Raw genomic sequence first — 20,465 nt, forward strand, 5'->3', positions numbered from 1 at the left:
TAATAATAAGGACTCATAAGGAATAGCAGCAGTTAGATATATCTTGCGCTAACAGTGCTGACAGGTATGAGTCTCTCTGGTGTTAAGATGGCACTATGATATTAGAAGACAGCCTCTGATAAAAGTGTGTTTAGTTTGAGACTCACCTTGTTGCTGAACGTTGACAATGGTGAACCCAGAGTTATTAGTTGCCAAGCGATACCACGCATTCCGAGGGTTCAGCAGCCACTCTTCTACATGACAATAGTAGCGCCCTGCATCCGTGGGCCGCGCCCCCTGAATGGTCAGGTTGTACTGGTCCGATGTCATCCTCATGAACTGCAGGCGAGAGTTCGGCCCCACCTCCTCTCTGGGGCTACAGTTTCCATTTCCGAAAACGGCGTCGTGTCCAATTGAGAACACGCACTCCCGCTCCCTCTCTTCCTCACCTGGCTGGTCCACGTCGTCCTCATCGTCTTCTGAGCGCTCCACGTACCAGGACACGGAGAAACGGGAGTCGCGGGATGACTGTGAAGGAATGCTGCAGCCCAGTCGGATGGAGTTGGACTCTTCCACAGTGACGTTCGCCTCCATTTCCTCCACTTGCAGTCGAACCTCTGCAGAGAAAGAAAACACTGATTAAGTATTTGAATGTAGGGTAAAGAGCAAACGTCAAAATGATTGGTTAAATGACTGTTAATGACAGATATATAAGAATCTGTTTGAACTCAAGCTGATACAAGAGTCAATGAGGTAACTGGTCAAATATGAAACTACATCAGTTTGGATTGATTCATGGCTTGAGATACTTTTCAAGCAAATATCCCAAACATTTCTTGTTCAAGCTTCCTTTAAAATGTGATTTGGGAGTTTCTGGAGGTCTTCGTCTGGTATTATCAGAATCTTATTTTTGTGCTCTGAGCTGTTGATAACACAAAACAAGCAAATCAAAGGACAGCAGCTTGGCCTTTTGGGAAATTGGGCAGAAATTATTCTCATAGATTTCATTAAGAAAAAGATTGACTTGATAATAAGCATTATTAAACAATCAAAATAAAGGCTCGCTTCAGCCCACATTTGAACTTCAAATAACACCACAGATCTGCAAATAGGGACAACAAACTTTCCAAATTTGCAAACAAAGGGCGAAAATAAACGTCTCCCACGGCACTGCCCACAGCTATCACCAGTATTCAGCTTCCTAGTCAGGCTAGATCGCACCCCGAGGCTTGTGTGTCTGTCTGGGTATGTTACAGCCCTTCAGGGCTGGTACAATGACCCACTTCTGCTGTGGGTGAAAAAAAACAAAAACTGGCAGTTAGGACCTGGCCGGCTTGTGCTCTTCTCTCTCACACAGTTTGGATCAGCGTTCTTGTAAAGGCAAAATGAGAAGCAGAAAAGACAGCAGGGGAAAAAGGCGAGCGCTGGCATACGTCTCTCCTCATATTTCCTCCTGACGGGCGCGTTTCTGGATGACTTCCTGCGTGAATGCATTTTTTAGCACTTTATGAATATCTATGGTGTTTATACAGCATGGTCTATTCATCATATACGTACATGCACAAAGCAAAACCTATATATGTATAACCTGGGGAGTCTCGTGTGTTAACTTTCTGAATCAAAAGTAAAGCAAGACAAGGACTCGAGCCAAACACAAGGTGATGGATAAACTCACTGATCTCTGCTTTTCTTTGGATTTTATAGCACAAGTAATTCTTTGAGCAGTGTCAGTGTTACTGTCTATGTATAACACAAACGTTTTTTGCTTGCCCTACTGGCTGATGACCAGACAGTTTGATCCTCACACTGAAGTTGGACAGGCGCCATGCCAGGGATTTCACTCTGCATTTTAAACAGGACACCTGGCAGAGGAACACTGCTCTGGGAGACATTTGATAGAAGTCACCTTAGCTTTTGTGTGCTGAAGATTAAAAAAAAAACTAAACTGGGAAGATCAATGTGATAGATTGTTTTTTATTTGTAACAGTGGACTTGGAGTTTTGTCGTGAAGGGTTCAGTCGCGGAGGGAAACTGTCCTGAGGTGGGATGTCAGAGTTTGGGTGGCAGACGGTACATCATGGTTTTGAGTGCTTTGGAAGTTTTTGAGTAATGGACAGGAGGTTCAGATCACCTGTTTTGTGCCTGATTCTGCCTTCTGGTGTTACATATGACAGCTGGCTTCACGGCAACCCAATTTTTTGCCACCTGACTCCTGCTCCGGGCAGATGTAAGGTCACAAGAGCGGGACAGCTTTGTGGCCTTGAGCAGAGCATGTGGGAGTGGGAGGCCATGCTTTTGGACCAGAGTGAATGTTTAACTGGCGTATGAAAGGGCAGCATGTTGGGCTAAAGTGGCAGCTTCTGTTTCCTGTCAGAGGGAATAAATAAGTATTCTGATACAGCACGCAGCAGCTTTGATCTTTGCATACCTGGCTGTCTGACAGAACCTGCGTGAACCCTGAGGACTCCCTGGAGAGTCGATACCAGGCTCCATCTGGGTCACTCAGCCACTCCTCCACCAGGCAGTAGTACGTTCCAGAGTCGCTGCTCTCCGCTCGGTTTAGTGTCAGCACATACAGACGGGGTGACAGCCTCTCTGCCTGGACTCTGCGCCGCAGTCTCTCCTCATCTGCATAGGCGCCGTACTCAAAGGCCCCTGTTCTTTCGATCCTCAGCAGGAGCTCGTCCGCTTCTGACCCTGTCGCTCGCCTCACATACCACAGCACGGCATGCTGGGAGTCCCGGCTGGTCTGGGAGGCGATAGAGCAATTGATCCTGACTCGACTGTCCTCCAGGTACGCCAGTGACTGGTTGGTCCTTTTGCACTCGCAGCTTGCTCTCTGAAAAGAAATCAGGAAAAGAGGGAGGGGGAAAGAGAAAGAGAAGACAGTCATTCCTTTGGGTGCAGGGAAAAGTGAGCGCCAGTGACAGGTACACAATGCAATTTCTGTTTTGTGACAGACGACCTGTAGCTGGGTTTATTTCTGGTGGCAGCAGGGCAGGAAAAGATAGTGGTGCGTGGGCGGGTAAAGCAGGTGACAAAGAGGAAGAAAGACGCACGCTGGGAAGAGAAAGGAGGAGGAAATGTCAGGAAAATCAAAGCAGAGAGGATGGATGTCTGCTGGTATCAATGCAGAAATGTAGGATACAGAGAAGAACAGAAAAAGAGGCATAGGTGAAGGAGAGGGCGGAGGATTGTAATGCAGGGCTTTGGATATAATTAGGTAATACACAAGACAAAAAAAGAGTCTGTCAGTCTGCCAGGGGAAAAAAAGGAAAGAGAGGGAGGAACTCATTTAAAAAAAGTCAAACAAGGGCAGGAGGAGAGTAGATAGCAGAGGGAGGAAAAGATGGAGAATTCTGACTGAGATGTCAGGAAAGAGCTGAGAGCTGTGACAGGATTCAGTTTCAGGGACATCGGTTTTGGGACAGGATTAGCTGTAGGTACATCAGGTGTGACTGCAACCATGGCCCTGCTGGAAAAGCTTGGTGGGGGAAGGATTACTTCAGTTTCACGCCATGAAACCATCTGTATTTTACATTTAACATTCGAAGACACGACTCCAGCAACAACACAACCAAGATCATGAACAGATATCCAAGATTCAACTGAAGCAACCACAATTGCAGGAGTCTTCGCTTGCACTCTAACAAATAGCCCACAGCTGGAATAAAATGAGAAATCTGACTGGAACTGACAGATCCAGCGCACACCATCCCTATCAGCAACAACAATCCTCACCCCTGAACAATGAGCATTTGATTGGTGGCACTTTCTAGTGTTGACACGCTGACAGAGAGCCAAGAGCTGTTTGTTGGCTGAGCCCATATTGGGGAAACAAATTCCCTTAATTGATCTCAGCAGCAGACACACAACTGCAGAGTGCCAGTTTGCCATTTTGAGTGGAACACGCTATTTTGGATCAGGGAGCTGATGGGTGTCAGATCTGTCAGAATGACACACGTGTCAGGTGACTTGTGAATGCACACAACAGCATACGACCACACACAAGACACTTTTTATATCTAAATTTGCACAACGAGTCAATTAAAAGCTGTTTTAAAGCTATTAATATAATTTGTAGAATTTGGCAAAAACACAGTACTACTTATTATCTGTTGCTCTTAATTATTAACAGGCTGTTTTAAATACCTGGTCATGATTGGTCAAAACCAAACAACACAGTGATTGATTCCCAACAGCAAAAGCAAGGCAAGGAACAACCTGATGATACACATATCGAATCAAGCCATAGTAGGGAGCAAATTTCACCCCTGCCTGTTGACACTGTGGTAAAAAAAAAAAATCCATCTCAGGCTGCTCTTGAGAGTTGGGAAATAGTGACAGTTAACGGGCTCCAACCACCTCTGATTGAGGAATATGGAGCATTAGTTCAAAGTAATAACAAGCATAAGCTGCAGTGAAAATAGCAACAATGTTAAAAGTTATGACATTTTCCTTATTTATGTTTAAAGGTGTGTCAGTTGCAAAGCTCCCAGAAGGAGCTGAATAAGGAAATAAATGTCAATTTTGCTGCAACAGTACTGTCACCTTGTCTAACATTTTCCGTTTGATGTAATTTATAAAAATAAGCAGGCTATTATTTTAAGTCATTTCAGTTTGATCTTTGTTTGACCGTGGAATATGGTGCTACTTTTTTACTGTATAAATGAATCCTTGTTAATTAATAAAATCATCTTTAAATCAATACTTGATGTCAACTTGTTTCTATCTTTATTTGGCAGCTGGTTCATAAGGGTGTATATAATGTATAGTGAATGGGTGGTCATGCTTTGTATGAGCGTTTCGCTCACTCTGTTGGGATTACAATTTGCATGACCACCCATTCACTATACATTCTACATTGCATGTAGCATTAAATACAGTTAGATATGATAGAGTTGTAGTAGTTGTACATTTTTTTATTTAGAATTAAACCATAATGCAGAATGTTGTATAGGTCATATTTTGAACTGGTTAAATCTTTGCAGCAGGGTTTTTGTTTTGTTTGTGTTTTGAGACTTCAACTTTTTAAAATATACATATTTCGAGCCAAATAAGAAGGCTTTACAGAAAAATATTTGTGTTCTTTAATAATAGATTAAAATACTTTGTTGGATGTTGGAACACCATCCATGAATTGATTGGCACAAATAATTCCAACAGGTTTCCAAAGTCTGTTCTCTGACTGATTCGCTGACACAAATCTGACCCTTTAAATAAACATTTTATTTCTGCTCTCTGAAAAACCTCCTTTTTCTGTACCTTATGCATCCTCATAGCTCTTGCTTAATATTGCTATGACTGACAGACTGACAGACCGCCTAAGGTCTCAGCCATCTGCCCCCCAAAAAATCCTCACCCCCATCCACAGATTACTGTTCATGTTCAAATGATCCCTGTCTGTGATTCTACATCTTTGCACTTTACATACAATAGTCTATGGCTGCATTTAAAAGATGTCCAGCTGCAGGGCACAGTCAGACCATGCTGTAGTGTAAAGACATTCCAAGCTAGCATCTCAAATTAATCATCATCGTTGCCTCACTTCCCACTAGAGACTTCTTGGTAGGAAGCCTGACAAAAATGTCTCCATCCGGAATTACTGCCGAGCCCTGCGGAATCCTGGCAATCTTTTTCCCTTTTTTTTGCAGGAGAATTACCTCTGAACCTCCTGAAGTGGAACCATGCAGGATTGGATTGGCACAGGACAAAGCAATTCTCTGCTGCTTACCATTTGAAGTTCAAAATCTGCAGCCAGGAAAAAACCCCCCCAAAAAATAAAAAATACGGGGGCTGAAAGCCTGTTGCCTTACATCAGTGTTTACAGAAATGTCTTTTCAGAGCTAAAATAGGCTAATTATTCAAGCTTTATTAGGCAGCATCATGAGCTATTACAAGTTATTATAACTAAGAACTCGCTCGAGCAGAAACAGACAGACTAATAAAACTGGAAAGTAATGGGCAAAGAGGCAGAAGAGAAATAAAGGAAGAGTTATATTTGCTTTATGTCCCAAAACGACCTTAAAGTCCCCGCAGAACTCAGAGGACAGTAACTTCACAGACCGGCCTGTCACATCCTTTGACGTGTGTCCATCCCCGCTGAGAGGGAGATTGAGCGTATACATAGTTACATCAATGTATATGCTGTGTAAGCAGCAGAGCACAGGCTTAAAAATCCTTTATGAAGTACTTACAGCATGCAGTGTTTTTGTAAATGTGGTGTTGACAAGGACATATTCAATATGCTGTGGGAAAAGAGCCAGCATAGAGAGCCTGTTCAGTCATACATGATGAGAAGGGTTCATCGTGTATGTGCTGGGCTGTGTTCGTGTGCGTTGATACCTTTTGTAAGTGCGATCACATGTTCCTGAGCTTCTGTGTTTCTGTAATGTGCCTCAACGGTGTGTCCACAAAGTAAGACAAATCCGTAATTGGAAACACTTGTTCTTGCTGCTCTGCATTAGTCAAATCCGGCCTCAGATTGAAATGAAAACGGTCAGTTTGTTTTCGAAGAGGGAAAAAAAACCAAGTCTCTGTATAATCAGGTAGGAGATAAACACTCACGGCTAATTTGGAGGCATAAAAATGTTGACAGCCTGTCACACTTCACCTGCTGCTGTGGTTTCCAGGGCAACCTTGTCTCCAAGATCGGCACAGTATGGAGGACCTTGCTGATCTTATGTTCCAGTGAGAAGGAGCAATTAAACAAGAGGGTTTTGTTTGCATGAGAAAAATAATTAGAATTTAGATTCCTGCTCTGCAAAAATGCAAAAAGAATAATTACGTATGTTGTGAACATGTAGCACTGAGCAGAAAAACTGTCTCTACTGTAGCGACCGAGTACAAAAGCACAGGAGGAAGTTGTGTTTTGTCAGTTTGTATCTATTGAAGCGACACTACATGACCAGTAAATACACAATAACACACACAGCACACTCAGTAATTGGCCCATTGAACCTTCCTCTCATGTGTGCCCAATTTGTCTCACTTATTGGCCACAAAAACTGCAAATCTGAGAGTCTGCTTTCTTTTTTATTTATCGGTGGACTTAAGTACACAAAGGCTGCAAACACAAGTCCAATTTTGGCGAGGAAGATCTTTAAGTGCACCCAGAGCACCCCGAAAATCTGAACTACTACACAAGTGTTGTTTATGAAGAAGAGAGATGAAAGTTTGGAGTCTTAGGGGAAGGCAGGAGAGTACAGCTAAGGATGCTTCTGTGACAAGTCAGCGCACACAAACCACAGCTCGCGCACAGACGCAGGCTTGTAGAAAAAAAAATGTTAAGGATAACATCAAAGGAGCTCGGAAACAGCTCGGCCGAGCGTTGAGAGGAGGAGAATACAGCCTGCGATTGTGAATCAAAGAGTGTCATGCTTTATTCTTTGGCTACAGAAGAAATTCAATTCATTCTCTCTCTCTCTCTGTTTAATGCTTCTGCTCCAGGTGAAGTGGTTTAATACAAAACTGTATTAATCGTTTGAAACGTCTGCTTCATAGCAGTCTTTGTTTTGACCAATCATCACCTTTATCTTCCCTCCTGTGTTAGCATGATGTATCCTCTCTTGATCACGCTAATCACCTGACGCTAGCATGAATATTCAGCAGCCTCACCTGCAGGTTTATGAATATGAATGAGGCATAAATGAAGTGCGCACGGTGGAGTTGCTGGTGCGTTTTTGCTCTTTTTAAATATAGTCTAATACGTACTTAATGACCACTGAGCTGACAACCTTTCCACCGGGCCACAGATGTAATGCTTCCACTTATTTGAATGAGGCCAGAGTGGGCAGGAGAAAAGGGATACAAAGAGATGCAAAGATAGGAGAGGGATGAATAAAACTAGAGAGGTAGACAGAAAAATAGGAGGATGGGAATTTTTTTGGGAGTTAAGGGATGTATCCCCAGAACTGTACAGATATTCACCTCCCAACAGAGAGCAGAGGAGTGAAAGAGAGTGAGCTTCCATGCAAAGGGAGGGACGGAGAGAAAGAGAAAGGGAGAGAGAGATGTTAAAGACAGAAAGTGAGGACATGCTCCTGGGGGGATTTTCGGAAAAAGCAGCAGGCAGTCTCCCAAGCTCCACTCCAGAGGACTTATAGTCTTAAAGGCTGCCTGCTCTGCCTTTAGCGTTAGCATTAGCACGGCCCTGGGCTAATCCAGCGGCCGGGACCCCAAGCATGTCAGGACTGGAGGCTTTCGACGCACCCCAATCCCCAGCCGAACGACTCCCTTTGGCTTGATAATTCTTGGCAACAACTAGAACTACCGTGCACGAAAGAATACACACACAGAGCTCAACACATCCCGGCCCCGTCTGGACCCCTGTCACGAGGGACGTAGATCAGAGTAGGCTGCAAGTCAGAGGCGGTGAAGGATGGGGTTCCCCTGCCGGAAAAAGCAGCTCCTCTGTCTAACCGGGAGCCTAATTTCTATGCTAATGACTGTGATGTATCTGTGATCCCATTGTGTCAGAGGGATATTACCACTCCTCATTCCTCCCCTCTGCAACTCCCTTTTTAATAACATTAAGAATGGGCTAATTATGGGGATCTGTGCAGCCTTGAACACACTAAAATGAGCCACATACACACACACACATACTCACACACATGCATGCAACATCCACAAATATAATCTCTATTCTACACCATCAGTGGGAACACGCTGAAGCACTCACGGCACTTTCCCTCTTCCTGCCTGCCTGTCTGGGAGAGTGATTGCTGGACGCAGGCTGCCCCAACGGGGAAACGGATGCACAAGAGGGAGGGGGTGAGACAGGGGGGTCAGGGCAGGGGAACTCTGGGAGATTAATGGCCCTAAAAAAGATGCTGGCAAGAAGGGAAGAGCATAAAGACATATCAGATTGAATGTGTGTTGGAAAGAAGGGTCTGCCAATAAGCATAAAACACATTACGCTCATTAAAACACAGGGACCAGTGGTTGTTCAGTGCGTGCAGGCCAGAGGCTGGTGTGTGTGTGTGTGTGTTTGTGTGTGAGAGTGTGTCTCAGTATTCAGAAGGCAACACTGCCGAATCTCCTCCTGCTCTGCTCCTACTATTAGCCTCTGATTTACATGGGGAGCAGCACCACTGTAGCCGGCTCTGACTTACGACTTCAATTACAGCAGCAGCAGGACACAAGCCGGCATAAACACACTCATGCATGCACGCACACACGCAGGTGCTCAAGAGAGACAGGGATACACAACCCCGAGATCTCATTGTGTCTGCAGAGATTGGAGAGAACAAGGAAATGAGGCCTGGATTGGATTGGATTTGACAGAAAAAATGTGTGTGCGCTCCTTCATGAAGGGGGAGTGCGAGGAGGACGACACAGGGAAGGAGTCTGACCTTGAGTGTCGGACGCAGCCGTGATTAATCAAGAATCTTTTATGAAATTATTTTCTGTTTCAGTGCACCCCTCAAAGGCTTCTCATTCATCACCCAGTGTGACCCTGTGTGCTCCGACTTAAAGACAGTGTGTGTGCTCTGACTTTACGGGCGTGCGTTGTATAAACTGTATGTAGGAGGAGCAGGTTGTGTGTCGGAGTTGTACAGGAAGCCTCTGCCGCAGGTGAGCCTGTGGGTGAACCCAAACTGTATCCTGTGCAGCTGTAAAGCAGGGCGCGGTAAACATTTACAACCCTGACACCCAACAACAACCCCGCTATAAAGCCGCTATTGTGTGCGAACGAGTGCAGCTGCAGTATCCCTATTATTTATGAAATACTGACTATGGCAGGGAAGCTGTTTGAGGAAAAATGTAAACATATGGAGAGAATTATGAGGACAACGAAGAACAGGAGGAGGAGGAGGAGGAGGAGGAGGAGGAGGAGGAGGAGGAGGGAAGCAGGGAATTATAAAATATTGAAAAATCACAGGAGTGAAGAAGAAGCTGGGGGCGTGCGGGAAAGGGGAACATGCGGCTAATGAGAGTGAAGGGGAAAGAGACATTAAAAGAGACTTATGGGAGAGTGAGAACAAACTGCAGAGAGAGCTGAGATTGAAGAAGAGGAGAGAGAGGAAAGAGAGAGAGAAAAAAGGAGGACATGAGGGTGATCGGCTGGGCCTTAATGAGATAGACAGCTCCCATCCATGCCCTGATAAGCAGGAATCTCCCATCACCACAGCGGGTGCCTCTGCTATCAATAACGGCTGGGTGGCAAGTGCTTTGCTGGCATGAAAGGAGAGCACATGCAGCATCTGCTAGTGCCAGCCCAAATTAAATGGGAAGATACCCTGAAGAACATTCAGGGACAGACAGAGCGCACGAGCAGGGACTGGATTAAGGAGGAGAAAGTAGGAGGCACGTATAGTCTCTAACTCAAAGCGTAACCACAAAGCAGAAAACAAGAGCGAGGATGAGAATAAGGGGAAACAAAAAGGGATCCTTTCCCTGCGTCGTGATGTTTGATCATGTGAGTGAAAGGTAGCCAGCTGAGTGTAGGTGTGCGAGGAGAGATGAGCCGGAACTCTAAGTGGGACACCCCCCCTTTTTTCCCCTCCATCATCACCATCATCATTCCAGCTCAGCCAATAACCAGACGGTCTTAATATCCCACTCACACACACACAAACATGCACGGAAGGCGCACATGCACACACTCCAATGATGAGAAAAACGTATTGAACTCCCAAAACCATCATTAATCTAAACTCCGGTTCCATTAGGGAAGATTCAGAATAATTAGTTTTTTTCTCTGTGTGTGTGTTGGAAGAGATGATGAAGAGTGTGTTCTTCTGTGTGTGTGAGAGTGTGTGTAGTTTGAGTTATGAGGAGATGATATTAGATTGTGTCGTAGAGGCTGAGGCTTCCCTGGTGATCTGCCATGCTGAACATGTGTTTGCCATTATTGCATTTCAGAAACAGAAAAGAGAAAACTCAATCAGGTGGAATCTAATATTACTGCCACTGTATGTGGAACTGTACTTGTGTGCTGTTGTTGTTGTTGTTTGTGTGTGTGGATTCCCTCAGCTGCGAGGGCTAATATTGAATTGTGCTCCAGCATAAGATAATTACACTTTTGCTCCAGGGATGTAACCCTCCTCCTCCTCCTCCTCCTCCTCCTCCTCCTCCTACACCACCACCTCCTCCACCTCCTCACAGTGTGTATCCATGTACTGCATGCTCGTGTGTTCATGTTTGAGCTCCTGTGTGTGCAGTTCGCTGCTCTCAGCAGGAAGCCTGTTGCGGATAATTCAGACCAAACTGCTGCACAGGGTTGCCCTCACAATGAACATAAAAATCTTGGATGTGTGCGGTGAACTCTGCTGATATGACCCCTGGGACTCGAAAAAACACAGGCAGAGCTCTGCTAACACAATCTGGAGCAGGAAGTGGAAGCTGGGGCCGCGCTACAGGCTCGCTAGTTTGACAAAAACTGTCACGCTGACCGGCTTCTGTGTGGCTTTGCTTTTGTTTAATCTACATCCAACTTTTTCTTTTAACTTCTGCTGATCTAAGACCTTTGGATGTTGGATCAAGGGCGCTACATCTGATGCTGGTTTGAGTCTCTGCTTTTGAAGTCTTACAATCATTTAATGAGGAGCGTCACTTCGCGTTTGCAGACTTTCTTATGTGCTGCACGCATACACGCCTTCCCTCTGCATACGAGATGGAGGTGTAATGGACCAAGCTAGAGCACACTCCTGCTTTTGTGCGAGGGGTGAGGTGGCCTGCTGTACATGTGCATCGTAAGCATATGAAAGCTCTCTGAGGAACATCATGAGAAACACAGGGCGCTCAGGCAGCCATGCAAGACCTTAAGTCATCCACACATGTATGTATGTTTGCATACATAATGCTGCTGAGGTGGCTCATACATATTGAGCAGGTACCCTTTGGAAGCACAATTTAAGGTCTCTCAATAATGAATCTGGTCAGATGCTGTGTTTGCTCACACCTCGTTACACACACCCCCCTTTATCCCACTTCTTCTTCTTTGAAAGACAGCACGAGGAGCTGCAAATGCCAGCCGCTCGTTTAGCCAGGAGTGGTTAACATTTAGGGAAAACCAAAGAGGGAGGAAAGCAGATGGGGAGAAGAGGCGTGAGGCAAAGACAGAGACGTCCTACATTCTGACAAATGAATCATCTTTCTAAATGAAGGCCTGCTCCGTGCAACCCCTGACTGGAAAAAAAAGAGAAAGACTCTTGTAGCAGCATGAACGAGACTGAGCGGGGCCTCGGTAACCAATGAGATGAAGGAATTACTCACTCTCTCTCTCTCCCCTGTGAGGTAGTGCCCTTACACACAGAATGATCGCACCGTTATGGTAACTGATTGGCTTTCGGTCGGGGACTGATCACATCGTCACAGTTACTGATGGCATTACCAAGGTAACTGAAGGCTCTGTCATGGAGACAGAGCAAAGAAGGAGGGTGGGAGGAGGACCTTAGAAGTATTTATTCCACTGCAAAATGTGTATATGTTTGTGTGTGTGTGTGTCTTTAAGACTTTTCTCGTTGGGAAATAAACAATGTAAAGTGCACATGGCGAGGAGGTAAATGAGCATTCAGGATGATAAGTTGATTTTCAAATACCTCCTGAAGGGTCTGGGGATGCTGAGCGTTCTGCGTGAATGCATAAGGTCAGAGCAGAGTCAGTCAGGCAAGGAGTGCACTGTCTGAACCTTGCTGCTGCTTTTAAGTGTGTGTGTGTGTGTGTGTGTGTTTGCGTCAGTTTGCATCCTTGTGTGAGTTTGAATCTGAATCAATAGCAGCGGGGAATTAGAGACTATCTATACTGTACATGTGGCTACATTCCGCTGGCTCACTTTGAGAAAGTTATTGATCACCGCAGTCTGACTCTGGACTCAATAAAGCCTCTTACTTATCCTCACCTGAGAACCATGGACGCCTGCAGGGAGGAAAAAAAAAACTCCCGCACATCTATATCTGATTCACGCCGTGATCATAAATGTTATGTTAAAAAATTGTCATTTACAGAAGTTGAACCCGTACTTTTCCTCCCACACACACACTTCTCTCCTACTTCTCCTGCCAAATCCGACAAAATCTGAACCGTGTTGGTACTTCAGGTACCAGGATGCTTTGCTGGACTGCTTTCAAAGCTACGACAGACAGTTTTTTTTATCAACAAGGATGAGTATTTGCCTTAGGCACGTTTACCTGAATAAATGAAGTATCATACTGTTGAGGCGCAACCAGACTGGGCTAAATTGGGCCAGTGTGTGTTGTCTACATCTGTGTGTGTTTATTGTTTGTGTTCAGGCTCTAATTGGGACGTGTCTGACTGGGTTTTTCTATGTGTGTGTGTGTGTGTGCGTGTGTGTGTGTGTGTGTGTGTGTGTGTGTGGTGTGTGGGGGTGGGGGGGGGGGGGGGGGGGGGGGGGGGGGCAGAGGACCAATGAGGGGCAGCATAGACAGTTTAATGCGTCCGCTGAGGAAAAAGGTTCAAGGACAGATCGCCCACTCCCTTTATCACTCCCTCTCTCTCCGTCTCCAAGCTTTGCTTCTTTCCTTTCTACCCCTTTCACTCGTTTTTCTCTTCCTGTGGGATATTTCGCAATCCATTCAGCGCGCTCCATTAAGAGACTCCACCCTGCTACACACACACACACACACACACACACACACACACACACACACACACACACATACACTCCCACGCACACACACACACACCAATTAGCAGCTAAAACCAGAGACTAAGAGCAATTAGAGCTGCCAGAAATCCTCTAAGCTCCGCTGAATTCACTAGATGTGAGCGTGTGTGCGAGTGTGAGTGTGAATCTGTGTTTATCCTTGTTTGTGTGCTCGTCTGTGTCCACTCCAATTAGGAGTGTGTGTGTCTGGCAAGCAGCCACGCAGCTTTACCTGGCTGTAGGACGCTGATGCCGAGCAGGTTGGAGGTGCGGTTGGCCACTCTGCTCCAGCTGTTGTCGTAATTCCTCCTCCAAAGCACGGCGGTGCACTGGTACTTGCCCGCCTCGCGTCTCCCTGCCCGGGTCACCGACAAGCGGAAGTTGGTGTTGGAGTGCGAGCGGTCGACCGTGGTGCGTGTGCCCAGCCCCAGCAGCTGCTCCCCCCACTGCAGCGTGCCCTCGCGGGTGAAAGTCACCAGGTCTTTGAACTCTCCCTGATCCTCCACGTCATCGCCGCCGTCGTCGTCTGTCTCTGCGCCGGCCGGCATGAAGCGCCAGGTGACGGAGGTGGGGACGCGGGGGTTGTGGCGAGGCTTGACCAGGCAGAGGAGGTCAAAGGAGTCCCCAAAGGTGACGGATGGCGTCCTGGAAACCGCCGACACCATGAAGGAGGACTCTAAATGGAATTAGAAGAGGAGAGAGAGGATGTTAGGAGGACAGATTGTCAAATGAGCTTTTTATTTGACTAATGATGAGCCTTCAAACAAAGTGCTGCTGATTGCTTGTAAAAGCACAACAGAGCCTGGGCCTGTGATCGAGTCTGTTCTCTAAAAGCTCAGCAAATGGTGTGGCGGTTCATATTCTTTTCCAGGAAGTGACTTTCCTTTTAAGCATGGCTACCAGGAGAAACAAAGCCCCCTGCTGGAATAAACACACAGTATTTACAGAAAGTGCCTTACTCCTTTGTGAAGCAGCTCTTTTCCTGGACTCTATGCCAAACAGTTAGCCACTTAGCTTATGCATGTGTATGTGTATATGCACCTCCCTCTGCTTGAGTATTAGTTTGTGTGCTTTTCAGTGAGCGCTTGCCTTAAAATTAATGGGTGATGCAACAAAGAAAACCCAGGGGAGAGATTTCCTCTAAGCGCCGGTGTTCGATCTACGCCCAACTCCCTGCCAAGTCTAAACTATCCTCATTAAGCTAAAAACGTTCACCCTACTCCATATGTTATTGCCAAGATGCATCTACGACGGAAAGCGAGGGAGGTGGAGAAGAGACAGAGAGAGAAAAGGGGAGGGAGATAGAGGGATATAAAATAACCTGTCCCTGCTGCGCCTATTTTAAGGCATTTCAGTGAATATGAATGATCGAGCTGTGAGTGAGACAGTCAGATAAAATAAGAAACCAGCATGTGGGATAAAAAGATGTGGATGATTTTGTCCAATCAGCTCATTCTGATCCTCGAGACTTGCAGATTTCTCCATTTTGCTCCTGTCATCAGCTCTATTGCCTTTTCTCTCTCCGTCCCCTCTCCCTCCGACAGCCATCAACCCTCCTCCGGTGTCCTTCAGGGTGTGTAATCAATGGCTTTCTGTCCTGGCTTGGCTACTGCAGGGACAGCTGCCCGGGACCATAATTCTCAAATAGACAATAACTCTCCCCTCTCGCTCTATCCCTCGTCTCCTTTTGCCTTGTCTTTCAAGCACCCATTTCCTTCACTCTTACCCTGCCAGCGTGACAGAGAAGAATGTTTTACCAGGATCCACTTTCCTAAACACTTTTGTCTTTTATTTGTCTGAAAATAATAATCTGTTTCTTTTACTGCACAAAGTGTGTGGTCTAGTGGGAGTCTAAAGCCTTGTGAATCTACTACTGTGACTTCCCACTAGTACTCAATTGTAACCCCAAACACCCAGAGGGCCCCTTAAACCAATCAGCAGAAAACAAGACTCTCCACCGAGCACTTTTGTCTTCACTGTGGCATCCAAAGTACGATCACACACAGGACAACCCTCTCCTTATCCCCTCCAGGTCTCCTCAGCGAGCACAAGGAGTCCATAACGGAGGAGACTATGAAATAAGTCAAGGAACACTGAGTGTATATAAAGTTTTCTTTTCTAATTAACTAGGTGCAAGGACTCAGGAAGTGAGGCGAAAAATTTAAAAAGGAGAGACAGATGAAAAAAAAAAATTACAAGTGGCAGGTTTGGATCCAATAAAACTCAAGTTGGAAGCCAAAGTGAGAAAAAACGAGGTGCAACAACAAATCCAAGAAGAAGTAAAACACACGCATTGACCGTCACACAACAGCGACCACTTAGAAAATCCTTTGATCAACAAGCATGGAGGAGAGGAAAGGGAGATGTCGAGGAGAGTAAGTGAGGAGAAGAGAGCTGCTTCGGACTTCTTTTGTGCCTGATTTGCATAATGCGTCCTTTGTTCCTCAAACTAATGTTTCTGTTGTTGCCCGAACTTAACAAATGGCCACTTAAAAACTGACATCTCTTCTCTGCAGCACTGCTGTGTACTGCAGCAGGGAGTTAATCCTTGGACTGTGTGCGTGTATGTGTGTATGTGTGTGTATTGAGCGCGGCGGCTCTCCTGGCCTGCCAGCTCCTCACTGCTCCGCTCCAGTGGCTTCCTCCGCCCGTACGTTGGATGTTCAGCTTAACTCAGCACTGACAGAGGAGAGTCACAGACTGTGAAACACATTGCCACTGCATTTCCATTCTAATAATTCTGCCTAATCCATATGGGTGTGTGTGCATCTATGATGGGTGTCACAGACATACTGCTGTTGACGTGTGGCAGGTGGTGTGTAGGTTTGTGTATGTGTGAGTCTAAATAGCTCTTTCCCTAGTGTGATGCATGAATAAGCTACGGTGTATTTCACCGTGTGGACTGCATGTGTTACTCGCGCTGTTAATCAGTCTTTAGCTAATCGCTAGCCATGTGTGCTGACTCAGTGTGCTGCCAGAGAGAGGATTTCCTATAGGACAGCCCTGGATACCTTCTGTGTACTTTTTATATGGGGAAAAAAGTATTAATATTTACAGTACACAGCTGACAGATGTAGGACATTTCCTGAAGTTAGATATGAACCTTGTGTGTAAATAACATTACAGCAGGATAAACAGAATGATCCGATGAAGCTGGATATATAAACCTGCTACAAGCTCTGCTTATTAAGGCTGCTATTTTTCTGTATGTGATACCTGATGATCGTCCGTTGTGTTTTTCTTTCTGCCGTGTTTCTTAATAGCGTGTTTATATTACACTTGCACTTATTACACTTACACTCCTGTTCTTTGGCTGTTTACCCTGAAAACTGACCAACCACTTTGGCACACAGACTATATAAAAGCATGGATGGCACAGCTACCCCAAGTGAAGCCAAAACTTTTGGAGTTCCCCCTAGACTGGCTGCAGTATCTGTCTTAAAGTTAGGGTTGGTAGTCATGGAAAACTAGCATGAATTTGAATGTAGCATTTCCTCAGGACTCCATCTAACTACTAACTATAATACATATAATATACATTTTCTATAGGACTCACTACATGTCATTAATTCTTTTGTTTATCAGAGCCCCCGTGGTGAGAGCTTTTTAGACTCTGATCTGGACTACAGTCCTGAGCAAAGCACCTCATCGGGTCAGAGGGGACAGGCCCGAGGTCGAGCGAGAGGGGTAGTAAATAGAGTCAGGGGAAGCAGAGGCAGGGGACGGTGAGTGCACGCCTGGGAAATGTACGTGCAGGAGGCGGGCAGGACGACAGGATAGGGATTTGGTTACAGTTGGTTTCCTAATTTGGCTCCTGATGACTGGGATTGGTTGGTGTTTTCCCAGGTTTACTCCGGCTGTAGATAGCAGCTTTATCCGCTCTTTTTTAAGAACACATTATGTATTGATTGCCATCGGGACATAAAGGTCATTTTAACCAGTATAACAAAAAGTGTGTCTCAATCTGACTACCAACCCCAGCTTTAAAGCCCACCTCCTCCTTTATAACAGGTGAAACTTTGGAAAATAGTCAAATGGTTTTGGGAGCTCCTTGCCCTTCCATTGGTGCACATAGAATGCCAAAACCTAAGGTGGGGAGAGCACACCACCCCTTCTTTCATGTGCAAACTTGAAAAGCCAAGGCAGGGAGAGCAGCAGCAAAGACCCCCTTTGGTACAGAACATAACTTAACAGAGTGGGCAACAGTGACAATACATATGACACTGATAAAATCAGACACAACAGAAAAGAGGGAGCTGGGGTAGTGGTGGGTTGCAAAGCGGTTTGCAGGGCAAGCAGTTTAAATAGAAAGCACATTTTGCTATATACTAATTTCAACTGATGTACTGTGGGCCGAGCTTGACTTCATGGCTTGCCTGAACTAACGCTGTGCTCAATTTCTGTCATAGCAGTTAGATCTTATCATGCTGATTTATGCACAAGTGTTCATTTTCTCAAATAGAGGTTTGGTTTAGTAATTATTTGATGATAAAAGTTAAATGATTGACAGCTCTGTTGACAAATGCAGACTCCTGCAGGGTTCCATGGCTCTGCCAGCACAATATGTCCACCCCCATCCAGGCGGTATTTTTGCTTCACATCTCACAGTTGGGGGGGATATGGAGGCATACTGTCCATATTAATATGCAGTCAGAGCCTCAGCAGTGCTATGTTTCAGTGTGTTAATGCCAATAAAACCTCTTTAAGGTTGAGTTTTCTGACTCATCAAAACTGCAGACCTGGCATGAAAAACATAGATAGTCAGGCTTATGATGTACAGGCTGACAACGGTACACTTTGTTGTGTGTGTCAATTATTATGTTAACAATAGTATTACTCATATTGGCTGATACAGAGCTGTTTCTGTTTACACCATGATTAGGTTCAGATCGAATAAATGTACTCGACAGCATAAAAAGTGTCAGGAGGCGTTAAAATCTCAGATGTAGGGGTTGAACTGCTGGATTTGATCCCAGATCTTCTTTTCTACATGTAAAGGGGAGGATACTAAGCCCTAATCTGCCACAAAAAAAAAAAAAAACACAGCCGATGTATGAATGGGTGTGAATAATTAACCCTTTAGCTTCCTTGTTTTGCACTTAATTATTGTATGAATCTTTGTATGCTCTCATTTCACACACATGGCTTGACCTGGAGCTTTGGCTTCATGCAAACCAAGCCATGGCTCCAGGTGGTGTTCCATGTAGAGACTACTCAGGCAAGGCAGATGGCTGTCTAACATGAGTCTGGTCCTGCTCAAGGTTTCTGCCTGTTAAAAGGAAGTTTGTCCTTGCTACTGTAACTTGCTAAATGCTGCAAAGTGCTCTCTGCTCATGGTGGATTAAGATGAGATAAGAGAGTATTTCCTGTAAGAGGGGACTGGATCTTTTTCCTGTCTTAAAGTTGGGTCTTTGTTAATAATATAACATAGAGTACTGTCTAGACCTGCTCTGTTTGAAAAGCATAGCAGCAGATTGATTGATACATGAAAATACAAGTCGACATTAAACAATAAAATACAGATAAAAAGAAAAAACATCATTTCTTACCAACAGTCTTCACAGTGAGCGTCTTGGTTGCAGACTTCTCTCCGATCTTCTCCCAGGTGAGCTCTGGTTCAGTGCCAGCCTGAATCCACTCAGTAGCCGTGCAGCCGTACTGTCCCTCGTCCCCAGGTAAGGCGTTATACAAGGACAGAGTGAACGTGTCGGCCCCCATCTTCTCCACACGGATCTCCCCGAAGCTGGATCTCTCCCTGTAGACCAGACTGTGCCACACAGTGCCCTCTCGATCGACAGAGGCCACCTCCTGAGCTGGTTCGGTCCCCTGCTTGTCAGTCCACTGCCAGGAAACAGAGAGGGGGCCTGTAGTGGTTTGGATCAAGCATGTGAGCTGGATCACATCGCCCTCCAGGATCTCAGAGGAGTTAGAGGACAAAGACACTGTGATGTTGCTCTCTGAGAAGAAAAAGAAACACAAGAAGGTGAGGACATAGGTGGAAGAATTCCTCAAAACCTCGACTCCCGCAGACAACAGGACTTATACTTTCTGTGTTAAAGTATTCAAAGAGTACAGGAGGCCAGCGGCGATAAAACAAAACGTACTTCCTGTTCCCGTGTGTATAACCAAGTGCTACGCGTGTGCATTTGCGTGCGTGCGCGTGTATCTAAGCGTGTTTGTAACTGGCCTGAGGCACATCACAGTTAAATCCCAGAGAAGAGGTCCTTGTGAGGTTGTGTGTGCACGTTTGGATCCTCTTTGTGAACCCTGTGTGGCAGTGTTGACCAGGTCCACGGGCACAGGAAAGAAGTCTCAGATCACATGGCTCAGCGGCACTTCAGAAGAAGAGGAGGATAAAAGTCTTTACAGGCTCTTCTCCTCTGTTTCTTCTCTTTATCTCGACTCTCATCATTTCATCGCCTGTCAAAAATCACTGAGCTCTAGTTGACCCAAAAGCTGTTTTTTTCCCACCCTTTGAGACCTCTGCTGCTGCTGCTGCTTTTCTCTTGGGGGCGGGGCTTAAAGGTTTCTCACTTCTTTCTCCCCTCAGGCCAAGCTCTGCTGCTCCCCTCTCTGCTCACTGGCCCTCCTAATAAGCATCAGCTCTCTCTGTGAATATGGAATAAACTCGCTTCTCATTTCTATCACACTCAAATGAACAAAGGGAGCAGCCTTCATCCTTTTCCTCCTCGTTTTTGTCTGTCATTGTTACAGCTACATAGTTTTTCCACAGCTGAGAACGTACTGTATTCCATTACTTTTTCACACTGGGGAGAAAATTTGTCTTCTTTCTGGACAGCAGAGGCTTCTCTCAAACTTTTCCCTTTTTTTTTTGCTTCACTTCAAACTTTTATTTTAAAATTTTCACAATTTC

The 20,465-nt window shown here is 45.5% G+C and overlaps 1 protein-coding gene across 1 annotated transcript in view; it reads right to left on the reverse strand.

Moving 5' to 3' along the window:
* Window positions 1-20,465, reverse strand: part of LOC117820133 (immunoglobulin superfamily member 3-like) — a 90,721-nt gene that overhangs the window by 5,708 nt on the left and 64,548 nt on the right. The window contains 6 exon segments of the mRNA XM_034693802.1: window positions 147-596; window positions 1,842-1,855; window positions 2,421-2,794; window positions 2,796-2,818; window positions 13,824-14,267; window positions 19,141-19,548. Of these exon segments, the coding sequence (XP_034549693.1) occupies window positions 147-596; window positions 1,842-1,855; window positions 2,421-2,794; window positions 2,796-2,818; window positions 13,824-14,267; window positions 19,141-19,548 (1,713 nt within the window).

Source organism: Notolabrus celidotus, chromosome 10 (assembly GCF_009762535.1).
Source record: "Notolabrus celidotus isolate fNotCel1 chromosome 10, fNotCel1.pri, whole genome shotgun sequence".
Classification (NCBI taxonomy): domain Eukaryota; kingdom Metazoa; phylum Chordata; class Actinopteri; order Labriformes; family Labridae; genus Notolabrus; species Notolabrus celidotus.